We start from the raw sequence: 19463 nt of genomic DNA on the forward strand, positions 1-19463 counted from the left end.
TACCACTTTTTCCACGTATTGGCTGTGTGGTTTTGGGCTACTCATTTAGCCAACAAGTTTTAGGGATGGCTGTTGATTTCAGGTGCCAAAGACCAACATTGAGAACTGAGATTTTAGGTTCTTAGCCCCTCTGAAAATCAGGCCCAAGTTCTCAGTTTGGGTACCTCAAAAAACAGAGGCACCCAAAGTCAACTGGCTACTTCTGGGCATGGTGACCCTCATCTTCCCCTCTGTCAAATGGAGGTGGTAATACTTATTTACCTACCTCACGACCATCTTATGAGAATTAACCAGGTAATGGTGTAGCGCTGGCTTAGCTTGTTCTAGGTAAGCGGCGTGGAAAAGGTCTGAGGGAATCCCAACAAATGGTTGTACAGTGCTTTGAAAATGTAAAACAGTAGTAGAGATGCTCAGGGAATCAATCTACAGACCAGATTAACACAGAACTCTCTCAAGCTGATAAATAAAGGGAGATTCTTTTATACAGATTCATTGTTTATTGAGAATTAGAAAGACCTTGAGAGACATTCTGACCCCCTTAGACTTTATGGTAGTTACTAAGCTGCGTAATATGGTGACTTAGAACATCACAAGAGTGGTCATTAGAAATCAGATCCTACTCATTTAGCTGAAGTGATAAGGGCCTATACTTTTAGAGCAAGCTCAGTTCTTTCCCTGCTGTCCAAAGGATTTTTTGATAAGCCCCTTCTACTTGAAGGAAAGGAGAATCTCAATTAGCTTCTAGCAGCAGGGGGTCTATGACAGTTGTCTAGTTCTGATGCTATCCAATAGAAGATGGGTGGATATACACTAACCAGCTATTTCTTGTTTGTATTATCTTGGCACCTAGGAGCTACAGGTGTGGACCAGGACCCCATTGTACTAGGTACTGTACAAACAGTAGAGAGTTACTTACACACCCCTTTTGTAAATCAAAGCTGGTCCTCAAGAAGCTAGGATACACAGCCTTTCAATTTCACCTTGAACTAACCAACCGTGATTACCTATGATTTCACAGCACTCCCTATGCTGCACACCAGGGGCATTCAGAGCTATGCTGAGGGAGGAACTAGAATTCCCTGTTGCTAAAATAGAGCCTGTAAGCCACTAACACTTAAACTAAAGGGGGATCCTGGGTATGTGTTAGCAGTATAGGCACTAGGACACTATGGAGCACTTCTGCTTTCATCCTGTAGGGGGCAGCAACACCAGTTCATTGCAGTAGGAAAGGCAAACTTTGCAGGAAGCTATAACAAGGATATTTGAGCTGGGTGCAGAGAGCTATGCAAGGCTAGTTCCTGGTATGATTAAGGTACCCAGTACATCTGACTGGCAAGTGTTCACCATCATGTGCCACACAAATTTACAACCCATTTACGGATGGACTTAGAGGTGTGAGGGGGGCTTAAGACACCCCCCTGCCTCCGGCTGTCAAAATCCTTCAGCCCAGAAGTGCCTGCCTCGTGCCCGGAGATGGCAGTTCCCTGGCACCAGGCAGCTTAGCTGGTGGCCACCCTGCAGTGCTTAATTTGTAATGGAAGAGGTAGCAGGGATCAAGCAATTGGGGTGCCAGGGCTAGGAACTGCCAAGCCTAGAGGGGTCGAGGCTAGGAACTGCCAGTGTTTGGCACAAGCCCTGCCACCTTGATCCCACCGCCATCCACCCAACCCTGCGCCCCCAGGTCTTTGCAGGGCGGGGCACCGCTGGGAGCTGGCAGGAGGCCAGGGCGGCATGGGGGGGGGGGGGGAACGCCGCTGTTGCCCCGGGGCTGAGCGCCTGCTTCTCTCAGATCCGGTTTGTTTCGTTTTCGTTTCCCGGAAGGATCAGACCAGCGACCACACACTGCTGTGTCTGCGCTCGCGAGTGGGGGACCAAGCAGCCCGGGGCGGAGGGAAGGGATCGCTCTCCAGCTGGCTGAGTGGGGGGGAGCTGGGGGAAGCCTGCTTGGGGAGCAGCGTGAGCGGAGCCCCCCAGGGCCGGAGCTGCACCTCCCACCTCCACCTGGAATGCAGGTAAGAGCTGAGCCACATCGCTGCTGCAACAGCCACCCACCTCCCAGTGCACACGCCCCCCCTCCCCGCAGCCTTCCTTCCCCCAGTCCCCACAAGCACCACCCGCTTCCTTCCCGACCCCATCCCCTCAAACAGCCCTGCTAACTCACCCCCCTCCCCAGCAATCTTCCCCCTTCAAACACTTCCAGCAACCCCTCATACACCCTCGCTATAAATCTCTGCCCCCTCAGTATAGCTCTCCCCCCCCAAATCCCCAAGCTCTCCTAGCCCCCCTACTCTGACCTCACCCCAGATACTTACAATCTTGCTGAGGCTTCAGATCTCCTTGAAACATTCTGATCCTCCTTGCTCTGAATAAGCCTGTAATTAAACACTGGAATTCCCCTTCCTTCCTTCGGGACAGTTCATAAGGGGAAGGAGGCGAAGCAGGCTAGATCATGCTTCAGTATATGGAGCGTGGACCAATACACTAGCATTGTGCAGAGAATATCTTTTTTTTTATACCTCCCCATAATTTTACAAGTTTAACCTCTAAAGGAGGTCACCTTAACTTAGTGCTGCTGGAATACTCCATGATTTAGGTTGTGTTTCAAGGTAAATTTTATGAAGTTTTTACGTCTGCAGCAAGCATCCATAGACCCCCTGAAGAGAACCCATGAGAACTAAGGAAATGAAGGAGCCTCCTACACTCTAAAAAGGAGAAAATAAATGGAATAATTAAGGCTGCTTTTCTGGTCTCCCAAGAATACCTGCAAATTGGCAGATATCGACCACCTGAATTTTTTTTCAAAAGGGTAAATCTAGCTGCAATATAGTTGAGCTAGGGGAGGGAAAAAAAGTCAGAAGGTATCTTTCCAGAAGAGAAATACATAGTTTACCCTGCTAATCTCTTTCACTTTTATTTTTCCTGTAGCCTGTTGCTTAGAATGAATCTGAAACATGCCTCATGTTGCTGTAAAAAGTGTTACAAATTCATGCTGGATTGTCTCCTAGTAAATAGAGCTTAAAGCAGATAAACAATACTACTGCTAATAAAGCTAATAACAGACCTGCTGAAAGAAGTGCAGAGATTAATTTTGGAAGGATCTTCCTGATTTGGACACAATGAACACTAGACATTAAAGACAGTTCACAAAGTATGAGACTTCCTAGTTCCATGATACACAACCACTCCATAAATGGAAATAGTGCATCTCCTACTGCAGTTATAAATTGTTGCTCAAATGTAATGGTGTGGCTATCTTGGGATGTTATGAAGACACTGACCCCAGGAGAGATCATAGAATCATAGAAGATTAGGGTTGGAAGAGACCTCAGGAGGTCATCTAGTCCAATCCCCTGCTCAAAGCAGGACCAACACCAACTAAATCATCCCAGCCAGGGCTTTGTCAAGCCAGGCCTTAAAAACCGCTAAGGATGGAGATTCCACCACCTCCCTAGGTAACCCATTCCAGTGCTTCACCACTCTCCTAGTGAAATAGTATTTCCTAATATCCAACCTAGACCTCCCCTACTGCAGCTTGAGACCACTGCTCCTTGTTCTGTCATCTGCCACCACTGAGAACAGCTGAACTCCATACTCTTTGGAACCCCCCTTCAGGTAGTTGAAGGCTGCTATCAAATCCCTCCTCACTCTTCTCTTCTGCAGACTAAACAATCCCAGTTCCCTCAGCCTCTCCTTGTAAGTCATGTGCCCCAGCCCCCTGATCATTTTTGTTGCCCTCCCTTGGACTCTCTCCAATTTGTCCACATCCTTTCTGTAGTGGGGGTGGGGGTGGGGGGCGCAAAACTGGACACAGTACTCCAGATGTGGCCTCACCAGTGCCAAATAGAGGGGAATAATCACTTCCCTCGATTTGCTGTCAACGCTCCTGCTAATGCAGCCCAATATGCCATTAGCCTTCTTGGCAACAAGGGCACATTGCTGACTCATATCCAGCTTCTTGTCCACTGTAATCCCCAGGTCCTTTTCTGCAGAACTGCTGATTAGCCAGTCAGTCCCCAGCCTTTAGTGGTGCCTGGGATTCTTCCATCCTAAGTGCAGGACTTTGCACTTGTCCTTGTTGAACCTCAGATTTCTTGTGGCCCAATCCTCCAATTTGTCTAGGTCACTCTGGACCCTATCCCTACCCTCCAGCATATCTACCTCTCCCCTCAGCTTAGCGTCATTCACAAACTTGCTGAGGGTGCAATCCATCCCATCATCGAGATCATTAAAGATGTTGAACAAGACCAGCCCCAGGACTAACCCCTGGGGCACTCAGCTTGATACTGGCTGCCAACTAGACATCAAGCCGTTGATCCGTACCTGTTAAGCACAACAATCTAGCCAGCTTTCTATCCATTCATCCAATCCATACTTTTTTAACTTGCTGGCAAGAATACTATGGGAGACCATATCAAAAGCTTTGCTAAAGTCAAGATCTATCATATCCACCGCTTTCCCCATATCCACAGAGACATCATAGAAGGCAATCAGGTTGGTCAGGCATGACTTGCCCTTGGTGAATCCATGTTGACTGTTCCTGATCACCTTCCTCTCTTCCAAGTGCTTCAAAATGGTTTCCTTGAGGACCTGCTCCATGATTTTTCCAGGGACTGAGGTGAGGCTGACCTGTCTGTGGTTCCCTAGGTTCTTCTTCCCTTTTTAGAAGATGTGCACTATATTTGCCTTTTTTCAGTTGTCTGGGACCTCCCCCCGCTCACCACGAGTTTTCAAAGATAATGGCCAATGGCTCTGCAATCACATCAGCCAATTCCCTCAGCACCCTTGAATGCATTAGATCTGAACCCATGGACTTGTGCATGTCCAGCTTTTCTAAACAGTCCTTAACCTGTTCTTTCACCACTGAGGGCTGCTCACCTCCTCCCCATACAGTGTTGCCCAGGACAGCAGTGTGGGAGCTGACCTTGTCTGTGAAGATGGAGGGGGGAAAAAAAACAAACAAACAAACAAACAAACAAACACGCATCGAGTACTTCAGCTTTTTCCACATCATTTGTCACTAGGTTGCCTCCCCCATTCATTAAGGGTCCCACACTTTCCCTGACCTTCTTGTTGCTAACATACATGTAGAAACCCTTCGTTACCCTTCACATCCCTTGCTAGCTGCAACTTCAGTTGTGTTTTGGCCTTCCTGATTACACCCCTGCATGCTGGAGCAATATTTGTATACTCCTCCCTAGTCCTCTGTCCAGGTTTCCACTTCTTGTAAGTTTTCTTTTTGTGTTTAAGCTCACTGAAGATTTCTCTGAGCCAGGCTGGTCACTTGCCATATTTGCTATTCTTTCTGCACATCGGGATGGTTTGTTCCTGTGCCCTCAATAACGCTTCTTTAAAATACAGCCAGCTTTCCTGGACTCCTTTCCCCCCCATATATTAGCCTCCCAGGCGATCCTGCCCATCATTTCCCTAAGGGAATCAGTCTGTTTTTCTGGAGTCCAGGGTCCGTATTTTGCTACTCCTTTCTTCCTTTTGTGAGGATCCTGAACTCAACCATCTCATGGTCACTGCTGCCCAGGTTGCCACCCACTTCTACTTCCCCTACCAATTCTTCCCTGTTTGTAAGCAGTAGATCAGGAGGAGCAGGGCTGGCGCAACCCATTAGGCGACCTAGGTGGTTGCCTAGGGCACTAATATTTGGGGGGCGGCGACCGCAGTGGCCAGATCTTCGGCCGCCCCAGTCGTCGGTATTTCGGGGATGGGACCTTCTGCCGCCTAGGGCTGCAAAAAAGCTGGTGGCGCTCCTGAGGAGGAGAATGGCCGTGTGCACGTAGATTAGAATATTCACATTGCCAGTAGCCCCTCCCATGAATGCTCCATTCATTCTGGCTGAGACCAGCTTCACACCTTTGGGCTCAACTAGAGTGACACATACTGATTGTGTGAAGGAACTGCCTGCGGCTGAGGATCCTTGCTTTAGAGTCTGAATGTTCCTTGGCAGCTTGGAAAAGTGAGAAAAGTGTCTGGCCAACTTTAAAAAAAAAAGTGGCTGGTGGTTTTGGGTGCCTTGATTTGGGGCTGCTCAATTTGTGTGTCTTTTCACCTGATTTTTGGAGGTGCTGACAGGGCCGGCTCTAGCTTTTTTGCTGCCCCAAGCAGCAAAAAAAAGCGCCGCCCCCCGAGGCCCCCGCCGAGCGCCGTGGAACTCCCCCCCCAGCTGAGCGCCGCTGGAACCCTCCCCCCCCACCGATCGCCGCTCTCCCGCACCGCCCCCCTGCTGAGTGCTGCACCGCCGGAGCCCGCTCCCCCCCCGCGCCGAGCGCCGCCGGGAACCTCCCCCGAGCGCCGAGCCCCACGCCACGCCCCCCTGCCAAGTGCCGCGCCGCCGGAGTGCCCCCCCTGCGGAATGCCACGCCACGCTCCCCTTACCAGGTGCCGCCCCAAGCATGTGCTTGGGTGCCTGGTACCTGGAGCCGGCCCTGGGTGCTGAGCGCCCCCAACTCCAAATGAAGTCACTGGGAACTTCAAGGGTGCAGCACTTCCACTAATCAGGCCCAAGTTGGGCTCCCAGAAATTAAGGTGCCCAGAATCAGTGGCAGGTTTAGAAAATTTGGCTAAATCTTTTTGCAGGGTGGGTAGTAAAGTTCCCAGGGAGTGAAATCTTTTCGAGTGTAAAGTCAGCTCAGCAATTGGTTAGAACCACATTACTGGGATTCAAAGGGGGAGAGGGAAAGACAACTTCCTTGCAGATTTCACAATATAAATTGGATTGGATGCATAAGCCCATTATTCCTCATGCTACTTTCTAGGGACATGAGAACAATTGATCAGTCCTCTTAATCTTCAAGATATGTTAAGACCTGTTATCAGTTCCCCCCGCCCATCCTTTTCTCAAGGCTAAAGATGCTCAGTAACCTTTTCTCATAGGTCAGGTTTCCTATGCCTCTTATCTAAACCTCTGGACCCTCTCCAATTTGTCCACATCTTGAAGTGTGGCACCCAGAACTGGACATAGTACTCCAGGGAGATCTCACCAGTGCCAAATAGAGCAGGACAATTACCTCCATTGTCTTACATGACATAATACACCCGAGAAAGATATTAGGCTTTTTTGCAACTGCACCAATTTGACTTGCATTCAGTTTGTGATCCACTATAACCTAGCTGGTTATCCCCAATTTTGGGATTGTGCATTTGATTTTTCCTTCCCAAGTGGAGTACTTTGCACTTGTCTTAAAGAATTTCAGATGGTTGATTTCAGACTGGTTCTCCAGTTTGTCAAGGTTGCTCTGAATTCTAATCCTCTCCTCTAAAGTGTTAGCAACCCCTCCCAACTTGCTGTCATCTGCAAAGTTTTTATGCACACTAGACTCCATTATCCAGGTCATTAATGAAAATATTAATGCTGGACCAGGACAGATCCCTGCAGTGCCCCACAGAGTAGTTATCGGTCCCTCCAGTTTGACAGCAAACCACTATCTAGAATTTGGTCTTTCAACCAGTTTTGTACCCACTTTGAGTATGTTAATCTAGATGACATTTCCCCTAGTTTGTCTATGAAGATGTCATGTGAGACTGTCAAAAGCATTACTAAAGATCAGGATATCTCAGGTCTATAGCTTCTCCCCTATCCACTAGGCCAATAAAACAGATTCTCAATTAACAGGAGTGACAGACTGGGTTTGGGATGATATTCACCCCCGCCCCCCACCGAGCAAATTGGCAGGGACCTTCATGACATGCCCCCACCCCCTCCCAAGCTCTGAACAAGGATTATCCATTAGAATCAGGTGTGCATACCCCATATAATCAATTCCCAGTGGATATAGAGGGCACTCCTACAGCAGATGGATGGTCTGGGGGTTATGTGTTAATCTGGACCTGTGGAGAATAGGGTTTAATTCCAGGCTCTGCCACAGCCCCCTTGCGGGACCTTTGGAAAGTCCCAGTTAGGTGCCACCTTTGAGGATCTTGGCCTTAGTCTGGCAATGTGTGAGTTCCCCCATCTATGTGGGGATAGCCCGACCTCACAGGATGTTGGAAGGATAAACCCATTAAAGAACGTGAGGGGCTTGAACACTATGGTAAATGAGGCCATACAAGGATAGGAGCTGCCATTTATGCTGAAGTCAATGAGAGAGGTAGAGGGAATACAGCTAATATATGGCTGCCATTGGCATGGTATCCTGAGCATCTCAGTCATTAACAGAATTAATTTTCAGCCACCCCAGTGAGGTAGGGAAATATTAGCTCTGTTTTTTTTTTTTTTTTTTTTTTTGAGGCACAAGGTAGATTAAGTGACCTGCCTAAGAGCTCTCAAGCAGCCTACTGCTGGGCTAGGACTTGAACTTGGGCCAGCACCCTATTCACTAGGCCAGGGGTTCTCAAACTGGGGGTTGGGACCCCTCAGGGGGTCACAAGGTTATTACATCGTGGTTGTGAGTGGTCAACCTCCACCCCAAATCCCGCTTGCCTCCAGCATTTATAATGGTGCTCAATATATTGAAAAGGGTGTTTAATTTATTGGGGGGGGGGTGTCGCACTCAGAGGCTTGCGATGCGAAAGGGGTCACCAGTAAAAAACAGTTTGAGACCCACTGCACTAGGCCATCCTTCCTAGATATATAGCTCCTTCCATCCCACAGATCAATTCCTCCATATCTGGAGTGTGTGCATGGAGTGCTTAAGAAGAATTATAGAGCCAATGTTAAAGTTTAGGGAGAAATTAGGGAGAGGGTGCAATTGCCCAAGTGACTTTTGGTCAGTACATGAGGGTTAACAATCCTTCCCTAGCCTGCTCTTGCAGCAAGTGAGGTGGAATCTGACCACCACAGACAGTTAGCACTTCTGCTTTATGTCTTGGGTGTAAGATGGCACTTCCAGGAACACAGCACTGATTCAGGACTGACTCAGAGGAGAGTACCCTAAACTGAATCAGCACTGGTTCCTGCAGTGGATTTTCCCTGATGGTGTCCCCTCCACCTACCAAACCAGGCTCAAGTTTGCTGAGCTTTTGAGGGGAGGTTACAAGAGGATACCTGCATTAAACAGAATAATGCTACTGTTTGAGACTGCTTAAAAAAATATCCATGCTTGGGCCCAGCAGCAGGGTACTTACAGCTGGTGCTGTTCTTTGTCAGTTGATGTGTTAACCTCTCTCCCCCAGGGTGAAGTGACAGTCAGTTCTTCCGCGAGCCCTGTAACAGCAGCTTCCTTACCACTGCAATCACAGTCCAGGTGTGCAGCCTTCTCGCAGCCAATCAGTGAAGGCGAAATCTTCAAATTACCAGGCAGGCTCAGTGAGTAGATGGTGCCTTGTTTAATGGCCTACAAATTAACATCACTGATGAGTTATTTTATAAAGCACTGTGCAAAAGCAACATAGGACACCAGCATAATTTGACTTCTGGATCTTCAATACTGTACTGAAGACTCTACCACTAGAGCTAAAGGAGTAACTCCATTAACAAATAACACTAGTAGGCTGTTATGCTCCAGCTGACCCCCCTTCTAGTGACTGAATAGTACACACTGTGCTCATGTTGGTTTCACAAACATTAGTTACCTTAGAAGTGGGTAAGTTATCTTCATTTCACAAGTGGGGAAACCGAGGCACAGAACAGTGAAGTGACTTTTCCCAAGAAATGGAACTCGTAAGTCAGTTCCTGCTGCCTTGATTTCCTTCCTCACATCCCTATGTCCCTGATCTTCCCAGGACCCAGGCTTGCAAACTAGGTTACCTTTTATGTGCCTGTGTCTGGGGACAAAGGGGAAATAACACTGACCAGAGGGTTACATGAACTCTGAGGTAGGCACCCTTTCTTACTGTCTGTACAGAACCGAGTGTAATGGGACCAGCTCAGCCGGAGCTATAGGTTCTACTGTCATGTAAATAAGTTGGCCTAATGCCAGTCACTGCTCTCATCGGGGTGTGAGGATGTAGTAATGGCCGTCGAGTGCTTTGGGAGGAGATAGGACTAGTTATACTCCGAGGCTGGGATTTTCAAACAGGCTCAGAAATAAGCCCACAACTCCTATTGTAACTGTGCACATAATTCCTAGTCCTCTGAGAATCTGAACCAGTGATGTTAGGAGTAGTAAGTGGATGATACCAGAGCCAAACTTTACCCATCAAGCTCATCTGTACTGCATTCTCTCTCTCAGGGGTTTGTTCTGATTTATTGTAATCAGAAAGTAGTTCCTTTAGAAGGGAAGTTTGATGCTGGACAAGACCAGTGTCCCGTCCCGCCCCTGTTCTCACTGGGGCTTTATTTCAGAGATTGTTCTTGCTTGGTTTCAGGAATCCAGCCCTCACTGTGGAGCAAGGACGATGTGAGTCACTGGCTAAGATGGGCTGAGAAAGAATATTCACTCCGGCAAACAGACGAAAGCAAGTTTGAAATGAACGGAAAAGCCCTTTGCATTCTCACCAAGGAGGATTTCAGATACAGGGCTCCTAGTTCAGGTCAGAGGAAACAATCGTCTTTTGTAATGACACTGCTGAATGTGCTGTATAATGCAGTCCACAGGACAGGGCACTGGGTTGGGATTCCGAAAAACCTGGCTTCAGTTCATCTCTCTGCCACTGACCTGCCGTGTGACCTAGGGCAAGTCATTTTCTCACTCACCTGTTGTCTGATTAGATTGTCAGCCTTTCAGGGGAGGGATAATTTCACAATGTGTAACAGGATCTAGTACCATGGCACCCTGCTCTCTTTGGGGCCTCTTGGTAATGCAGATAAAGACAGTAACAGAAAGTATCAAAATCTTGCTCAGTCTTGTTTGGATGCCCTGAGGAAAGGGGAAAAAATAAACCCCACCCACAAAATCAATGCAGGGAGCATCCCTACCATGCCTTCCTCACCCATCTAGGCTAGAGCTAGGCAGGATTACAGGAATTGCCAAATTAGATTAGACCAGTGGACCATATAGTCCAGTTTCCTACCTCTGGAAGTGTCCCATATGGAATGCTTCAGAGACAGGTGTAAGAACACTGCAGTGGGGAACCTGCCTATGGAGAAAGTTTCTTCCTGACCTGGCTGTAGAGATTGGCATATGCCCTGAAGCATAAGGGTATAAATCTTTTACTATCCAATATAAACTCTGCATGGTCTCATTCATATAAATGTCCAGTCCTGTTTTGAATCCTGCCTTATGTTCTCACACACTGTCAAGCTGTCCTGCAGTGGATTAAGAGCAGGAGTACCAAGGGCAGACTGTTAAGAACCAGGCCCCCAATCCAGTTTTGAATTCATAGAATATCAGGCTTGGAAGGGACCTCAGAAGGTCATCTAGTCCAACCCCCTGCTCAAAGCAGGACCAATCCCCAGACAGATTTTTACCCCAGTTCCCTAAATGGCCCCCTCAAGGATTGAACTTGCAACCCTGGGTTTAGCAGGCTAATGCTCAAACCACTGAGCTATCCCTCTCCCCCAGCTATCCCTCCCTTCATCAGCCAATCAAGTGTAAGCACCTCATGCGCTAGAACAGCCTAACAGGGAATGACAGACAGTCCCCTTGGTTTCTCCCATCTGTTTTGCCACCCAGGTAGGCATACCTTTGCAACAGAGGATTCCTTCACCAAGGAGCACAGCAAAAGTCAGGTTAACCCCAGTCCTCTGGGACTGGGAGAAGTGGCTGGATCTCTACTGTATTTTCTCAGGGGTTTTGTTCTGATTTATGGTAATGTTAAAGTGGTTCCTTTAGAATGGAGTACAGTAGAAATCCAGCCACTTACCCCAGATCAGATACACATTAGAACTTGCACCAAAGACCATGCTTGCAGCCAGTCCTAGAATAAACGATCTAAAGACTTATTAACTAGGAAAAGGAAGAAAGTTATTTACGAGGTTAAGCAGGTGAACATACACACACAAATGAGTTCCAATCTTAAGATTCTAAAGGTAACAGAAGCTTTATAATAAGCAAGCTCAATATGTCCTTTAGGGCTCTTGTTTATGTCTAGAAAATGTTGCCCCTTACAGCGTTCAAGCAGCATAGAGATCATTTCCTCCTGGTTAGGGGTTTTTATTTCCTCCTTCCTTGTGCTCTGATCTGCAAACTCAGCTGAGGGAGAAAAATTATTTGCATGACTCATCTTCATGGGGTGGGCAAGGGAAAGAGTAAACAAAGTCTTTCGTCCTCTTTAATGTTCCACTCTAATTCATCTGGTGTTGCTGGGCCTTCCTTAGGGCTGGTCTACACTGGCCATTTACAGCGCTGCAACTTTCTCGTCAGGGGTGGGAAAAACATACCCCCCTGAGCGCAGCAAGTTTCAGCGCTGGTAGTTACGCCCCTGCTCGAGGTGGGTTTTTTATTATTAAGAGCGCTGGGATGTGCGCTGCAACCACAGTCCACGTTAAAGCGCTGCTGTGGCAGTGCTTTAGCGTTGCCATTGTAGACTAGCCCTTATTGACCAGGACATAGTCTGTTGGAGACCAGCATGTCACTAGTTCATGTCCCTCTCCGGTCTGATTTACAGAGTTACAGAGCTGTACAATACAAATGCTTGAATATTACTTACAATATGGGATACGGATGTTAAGTGAAATTAATGCATGCAGCAACTCACAAGCATTCCATGAACACCTTTTTATAATTTAATACCCATTTTAATAATGCTAACACACAGGTAAGTCAGATTGATTCCAGCGGTGCATTTGTCAGTGTTTCGTTGGGATGTGGGGACCGTGCATGAGCTGGCACCTGGTCTGCCAGCATCACACACAGGCCATACATAGTTCCCCTGCTGTTTCAATTAGGTATAGCAAGTTTGTTTCCTACACTGAACTGCTGTGTAAAGTTATAATGCACAGTTAAAAACAGCTGTTGTGTTCCACCCCAGAGGTGGCTGCAGTTTCAGTGGTGGGCAAAGTGACCCCTTGTAATTTGTCTGTTAAAAGTTTGAGGTCCTTTGGGGTGCAAGGTCCTATGCAAGTGTGGGATACACCTGTCAAGAAATACACAAGCGTGGAGGGAACAGATGGTGGACTGCTTGAATTCTGCTACTGCACATGGAGAAGACTCCATAATTATTTACCTTACGGTAGCACCAGAGGCTCACACCCAGCTCAGAGCCGGTGCGCCTACTGCATTGTACCTGCACATAGTAAGAGACTGTCCCTGCTACAAAGAGATTACAGTGTAATGAAACAAGACTGACAAAGGCATCAGCCCCATTTTGCAGATGGGGAACTAAGGCAGAGAGCCAGCAAGTGACTCGTCCAAGGACACAGAGTCTAGAAGATCTGAGACTATGGTGAAATTCTATGTCCTTTGTTAGCACATCATGTTACACAGGAGGTCAAACAGCCCCTTCTGGGCCTTAAAAATCTATCCATTTATGGTATGAGTCCTAGTCTAGTGCCTTATCTACAAGACACACTTTCACAAGAGTCCCTTAAACCATGATGGACTGGGCAGCAGCTAGGCACATGGCTAGAGACCACGTGACAGCGGAGGAGGTGTGTCAGCTTTCCATGTCCATTTCACTGCGCAGGGTACCCCTTGCCCAGGCAGACTGCTGTGATTAAACACATTTCAGACCCTACTAATCCAGATGCACCCAACTGTCTTTCCTTTCCCCACAGGTGATGTTTTGTATGAGTTACTCCAGTACATTAAGACCCAGAGAAGAGCCCTGGTGTGCAGCCCTTTATTTAACTCACCCTTTAGGGAGGCAAAACACATGCAGCTCCAGAGCCATCCGGAAGGTACCGTGCCTCTTTAGGAGCCTTCAGTGGGTGTGGGAGGTGGAGGTGGGGGTGGGGTTCGTCAAGGAAACAAGCCTGTCAGCTCTCTCGTTTACATTTCTGTCTGAGGGAGGCAAGGCCTAGTGGGCTGAGCACAGGAATGGGGCCAGGGAGTCCCCAGTTCTAATCCCAGCTCTGATAGACTGCAGCTTCAGCAAGTCACCTGGGGGTGACAGTTTCAGCCATGGCCTCTAATTTTGAGTTGCCTCAGTTTTTGGCAGCCCAGCTTTTTAAGATGCCTTATGTGATGTTTTGTCCTAGCTTGATCTGACATTCTTCCCCTTCCCTTCCTGGCTTCCTCTGATGACTCACTATCTACCCTCCTCCTAGCCAGTGGCTCCCTACCACCACCTCAGTGCCCTTTCAGTTCCCCACTGCTTCCTTCTGCAACAGTTCCCCTCCTTTAGGATGGCCCAATAGACTCCATTCTCCACTTGCATGCACTGAAGTCAGCATTACACTAACATCAGTGCCAGGAGAACCTTGTCCATCATCCACCTGGAGCAGACATGGGGCATGGACTTGGCCCAAAGTCCATCCTAGCCGGTCTGTGCTCCACATCATACTGTGAAATTGTTCTCATAGGGTCTTCCTGGAAATACTGTAACAAACAAGGATGCGTTGGGTTTCCTTGCAGGTGTGAACTGCAGGTTAGAAGTTTCCCCGGCTGCAGTCCCCTCATTGTCAACGAGCTGTCTGAGCCATGCAGACCAGCCCAGGTCTCCTGGCAAAGCTTCTTGTAGAGTGGAGCCACTTAACCTCTCTCATCACAGCCCAGAAGTCAGCTACAGGGCAGAGATCATCTGTTCTTTTCCCAATACACCGCCAGCCCCAGTCGATGGAAAAATTGCAGGTGAGTATTAATTTTTAAAGCCTCGTGCCTGTGTCAAACAGGTTAGACTGGCTCTCAGCCATTGAAAGCAGCACTGCCTGAAAAATAAGACGCCTGGGGATGTAAACAGTTTCCATCCAACAAGGGCACACAAGAGGTTTCACTGGGAAATCTAGGTTTATGCTTCCAAAACTCAGTGGTGAGAGCAGCCAACTTAGAGCTGCAAGGATGACTTGAGGCTTTCACCATTACTATATACAGTTAGAGATGGGTCCTGTTAGGTGTCCTTACCCACACAGCAGGACAGAGTCTAAAAACCTTTGTCTCATTCTAAAGACTACAAGAACAAAAGTACGATCTCTTTGAGAGAGCACAGTGTGTGGGGCTCATTTGCCTCATGCTGCCCTACTCTGAGAGCAGAAATGACAGCTGTATTTGTCCAGTGCCATGCCTCTGGGTGAATCATTACAGTAGGGGCTGAACCCAGAACCTCTGGTTTTAAGAGCCTGAGTCTTTATTTACTTATTCCCATAATATAAGAACTAGGGGTCACCAAATGAAATTAATAGGCAGCAGGTTTAAAACAAATACAAGGAAGTTCTTCTTCACGCAGCACAGTGTCAACTTGTGGAACTCCTTACCTGAGGAGGTAGGACTATAACAGCGTTTAAAAGAGAACTGGATACATTCATGGTGGTTAAGTCCATTAATGGCTATTAGCCAGGATGGGTAAGGAATGGTGTCCCTAGCCTCTGTTTGTCAGAGGGTGGAGATGGATGGCAGGAGAGAGATCATTTCCTGTTGGTCCACTCCCTCTGGGGCACCTGGCATTGGCCACTATCGGTAGACAGGATACTGGGCTAGATGAACCTTTGGTCTGACCCGGTACGGCCGTTCTTATGGTCTTATGTTCTTTACTGCCAGCGTTAAAAGGACCAGCTCTTGTTAGCCAAGTTAGCAGGTTCAACCTCAGTACGTGACCCAGCCACCATTAAAAAGGGACAGAGTGCTACACAGTGTGTGAGGGTTAGACAGTCTCCCTGGCCAGGAAAGCTTATCCCATGCTTCTGAGGTCCAGAGCAATGAGTATGTGCCTCAGTTTCTCCATCTGTAAAATGGGGTTGTTAATAACTACCTCCTTTGTAAAGTGCTTTGAGATCTAATGTAACACTATATAAGAGGGAGGTATTACTAAACACTGTCTGCTGATTGGCTGTAGATTGTGTAGACACTTCCTAGCTTAAAACTGTCAATGTTTCCTTCTGTTAACATGCAGACTGCAGGTTACTCTGGGATTATGTCTATCAGCTCCTTTCTGACAGCCGGTATGAGCCATACATCAAGTGGGAAGATAAAGAAGCCAAGATTTTCCGGGTTGTTGATCCTAATGGACTTGCCAGGCTCTGGGGAAATCATAAGGTAAGTCTGGCTGAGAATAAGTTGGTCATCCCTTAACTCTTCAGGTCTTACCTGTCCCCACTTTAAAGGGGAAGTGCCTCACTTCCTTTTAGAGCCTGATCCTATGGGGTGCTTTGTACTGAAATGTCTTTTATTCTTATAGAACCGGGTGAACATGACTTATGAGAAGATGTCGAGAGCTTTAAGACATTACTACAAACTCAACATTATCAAAAAGGAACCGGGACAGAAGCTGTTATTTAGGTCAGGGATTCTCAACCTTTTTCTCTGAGCCCCCTCCCCCAACATGCTATAAAAACCTCCAAGGCCCACCTGTGCCACAACTGTTTTTCTGCATACAAGAGCCAGGGCAAGTGTTAGGGGTTTAGCAAGCAGGACAACTGCCTGGAGCCCCACAACACAGGGGCCCCACAAAAGCTATGTTGCTTAGGCTTCAGCCTCGGGTGGCAGGGCTCAGGGCTTCAGCCCCATGTAGTGGGGGTTTGGCTTGCTACCCTGAGCCCCAGTAAGTCTAATGCTGGCCCTGCTTGGTGGACCCTCTGAAACCCCCTTGTGGCCCCCCATGGGACTCCAGACCCCTGGTTGAGAACCACTGATTTAGGTGACATAAGTCAGACAGCTAAAATGACCATATAAAGAGAGATGTTACTAGTTAATGGAAAAATTGCTCAGCTGCCTTCATCCATTCTGTGCACCGAGTGCTCTTGGTCTCCTTAGAGCTAAAGCTTCCTCAAAAATGTTAGAGCCAAATTCTCATCTCAGTTACATTGATGCATATCCAGAGTAATTGCACTGGAGTAAATGGAATTGCTCTAGATGGACACGGCTGTTAACTGAAATCAGAACCTGGCCCAAAGCCTGACTTCCACCCTTATGCGCGCGCAGTTCCCACTAAAGCTGCACACGTTTCTGAGAGCAGAAGTTGGCCTTCAGGCCGAGTTAAACACAGGGGGTGGTTTTGGTTTTGCAAAGCCTCAGTGGTGAGCTCTTCTCTGCAAAGCCAAAATCTAGGTCCTGTTTTACAGGAGTCTAAGGGCTGGGATAAGAGGTTCTGATTTTGATCGATAGACTAGTCTCATGGGTCCAATCCTGCCAGAGGCTGAGCTCCCTTAACTCCTGAGGAAGAGATGAGGGTAATGAGCATCTTGCAGAATCAGGCGCCATGTAAGGTGCCCAGCATCTTCTGAGAGCTGCTCCATGCCCTGATCTCCTAAGGCCTGATCCAGAGCCCACTGAAGTCACTGCAAAGACTCCCATTGACTTCAATGGGCTCTGGATCAGGCCTCTCTTGAACAAACAGGCAATTTTGGCTGCTCTCCATCTAGTGATGCTAATTCCAAAGTGTTTTTTATTCCAGATTTCTAAAGAGTCATGGGGAGATACTACATGACAAATCAAGCAAACTAGAGCAGCTGGAGAGTGAGGAGCAGGAAGGACTGGAGTTTAAGGAGGACACGCTGGAGGTCTCACCCTAGGAACTCTGCAGCATGGTGTCTAATGTGGGAACATGCTATGCTATAGACAAGCTTTGATGCCACTGTGAAGAAATCAGGATGCCTTGTGCTCTGACAAGAGGCTAACTTTCTTACTGGGCTGCAAGTTAAGGGCTTCAATACATATTCTAGTCAAAGACTATGCCATCAAGGGACAGAGTGCTACACAGTGCGTGAGGGTTAGCAGCAAAGGTCATGCACAGAAACGGTTCTCCAGTCCTATGTAATCGGAGATCAATCTGTGGTCTGGCCTTTTGCTTGGTTGTTTTTTCTTCATAGGTGCTCTTTGTTTTGTTTCATTTTTAAATGACCAAATTTGGTACATTCTGGACAATGCTCATTCTTTGAGTCTCAAAACTATTTGTTTTCTTGATGGCCCTCAAATCAGCAAGACATCCCCGTTCAGCAAAGCACTTAAGCATATGCTTGAGTGCTTCCATTAATAGGGATGATCTTGCATGCTTGCCTGAATCAGGGTCTTTGTCCCTGATGTGGCAACAGACTGGCATGCATGTCTAACTTTAAGCGTGTGATAGTCCCACTGACTTCACTAGAGCTTCACATGCTAAAGTTGGTCGGGTGTACCTTGCCGAATCAGGGCTCGAGTGAAGATTTGTGTAGACTGAAGGGGTTCTTTAAGCTGCATATTTAATTAATTTCACTCTATTAATACTACATTTATGATTAGCAGACCATGAAAAAAATGTGACATTACAGGAATGAACAACGATAGGAACACTTAGAATTACAGATCGGCTAGCTGTTTCACTGGCATAAGTGAGAAGAAGCAGGCTTGATAACTGCAGGAGGATTCAGAGCCGCATGTTACAAAAGTGGAGGGGGTATCTGGAACTGGGGTTTTGATCTGGCACATTAGAGAAGTGGGCCAGACATTAATTTCAGATTTGGACCAGAACTTCCCAAATTTGGGGGGATTGGAATCTGAGTTTTTGGTTTGTTGTTTATCTCTAAAAATAATGGACCGGATCCTCACCTGGTGTAAATTTATTGCCATAGGTCCAGTGGAGTTATGCTGATTTACATTATCTGAGCATTTAGTCCAAAAAGTGTTTTTACACAGTCCGACAGCGAGAGAGATGTTCTCATGTTAGACGTCCATGCAATTAGTTCAAACATTGCCCTGCAGTATTTGTGACCAAGACACTGCAACTCTGCATTAAGATCCTGGAAGTGAAACTGACTAATCTGATTCCAGTGTCCAAGATGAGTCATATGCAGAACCTAAACAGCCAGCAAAAGCCAATTTAGGTTTTACAATTTCATTCCTTTTTAATAATCTCGGGTGTTACTAGTAACACAGGTAAGGACGTACGTGCGTGGGGTTTTTAAAATGACTTAATCTGACCATATCCATTTATATTTTTAGATTTCTTCTTGTTTAGGGAATAAACACCAATGATTGACTTGCTTCACTCCATTTATTGGTGGTGACTGAATGGTGAGAGTGAGATCTGCAGGCTTCTCAGTTTACCCACAGACCAGGTACAGTGGGGCAATGAGAGTTTGCTGCCACTGCCGACATCTCAACTCTAGAGGATATCACTGTTTTTAAATTAAAAATCAGTGTACAAAATAAGATGAAATCAATGGGATCCTTGCCCTGGATTTCAGTAGCAGCAAGATTAGGCCCTACATAATAGAAACGTAGGGCTGGAAGGGACCTCAAGAAGTCATGTAGTTCACCCACCTGCACGGACGCAGGACCAAGTAGAATCATAGACTATCAGTGTTGGAAGGGACCTCAGGAGGTCATCTAGTCTAACCCCCTGCTCAAAGCAGGACCTATCCCCAGACAGATTTTTGCCCCAGATCCTTAAGTGGCCTCCTCAAGGATTGAACGCACAACCCTGGGTTTAGCAGGCCAATGTGCAAACCACTGAGCTATCCCTCCCCCCTGACCATCCCAGACAGGTGCTTAACTGGTTTTTAAACAGCCACCAGTGATGGAGATTCCACCACCTCCCTAGGTAACCTGTTCAGTGCTGAAGTATCC

The 19463-nt window shown here is 47.3% G+C and overlaps 1 protein-coding gene across 2 annotated transcripts; it reads left to right on the plus strand.

The window, feature by feature from the left end:
- The first annotated feature begins 1821 nt into the window (after positions 1–1821).
- Positions 1822–18873, plus strand: ETV7 (ETS variant transcription factor 7). Of its 2 annotated transcripts, XM_054027026.1 has the most exons (8): positions 1822–2012; positions 9121–9253; positions 10255–10419; positions 13544–13666; positions 14343–14558; positions 15814–15956; positions 16099–16199; positions 17314–18873. In XM_054027026.1, the coding sequence occupies exons 1-8, from the start codon at positions 2007–2009 to the stop codon at positions 17429–17431; spliced, it is 1005 nt and encodes a 334-aa protein (XP_053883001.1). In that variant the 5' UTR covers positions 1822–2006; the 3' UTR covers positions 17432–18873. The 2 variants fall into 2 exon arrangements, with proteins under 2 accessions (XP_053883001.1, XP_053883002.1); XM_054027027.1 differs by lacking the exon at positions 13544–13666 and having other exon boundaries at positions 1824–2012.
- Positions 18874–19463: the final 590 nt, after the last annotated feature.

This window comes from Malaclemys terrapin, chromosome 4 (assembly GCF_027887155.1).
Source record: "Malaclemys terrapin pileata isolate rMalTer1 chromosome 4, rMalTer1.hap1, whole genome shotgun sequence".
In the NCBI taxonomy this organism is placed as follows: domain Eukaryota; kingdom Metazoa; phylum Chordata; order Testudines; family Emydidae; genus Malaclemys; species Malaclemys terrapin.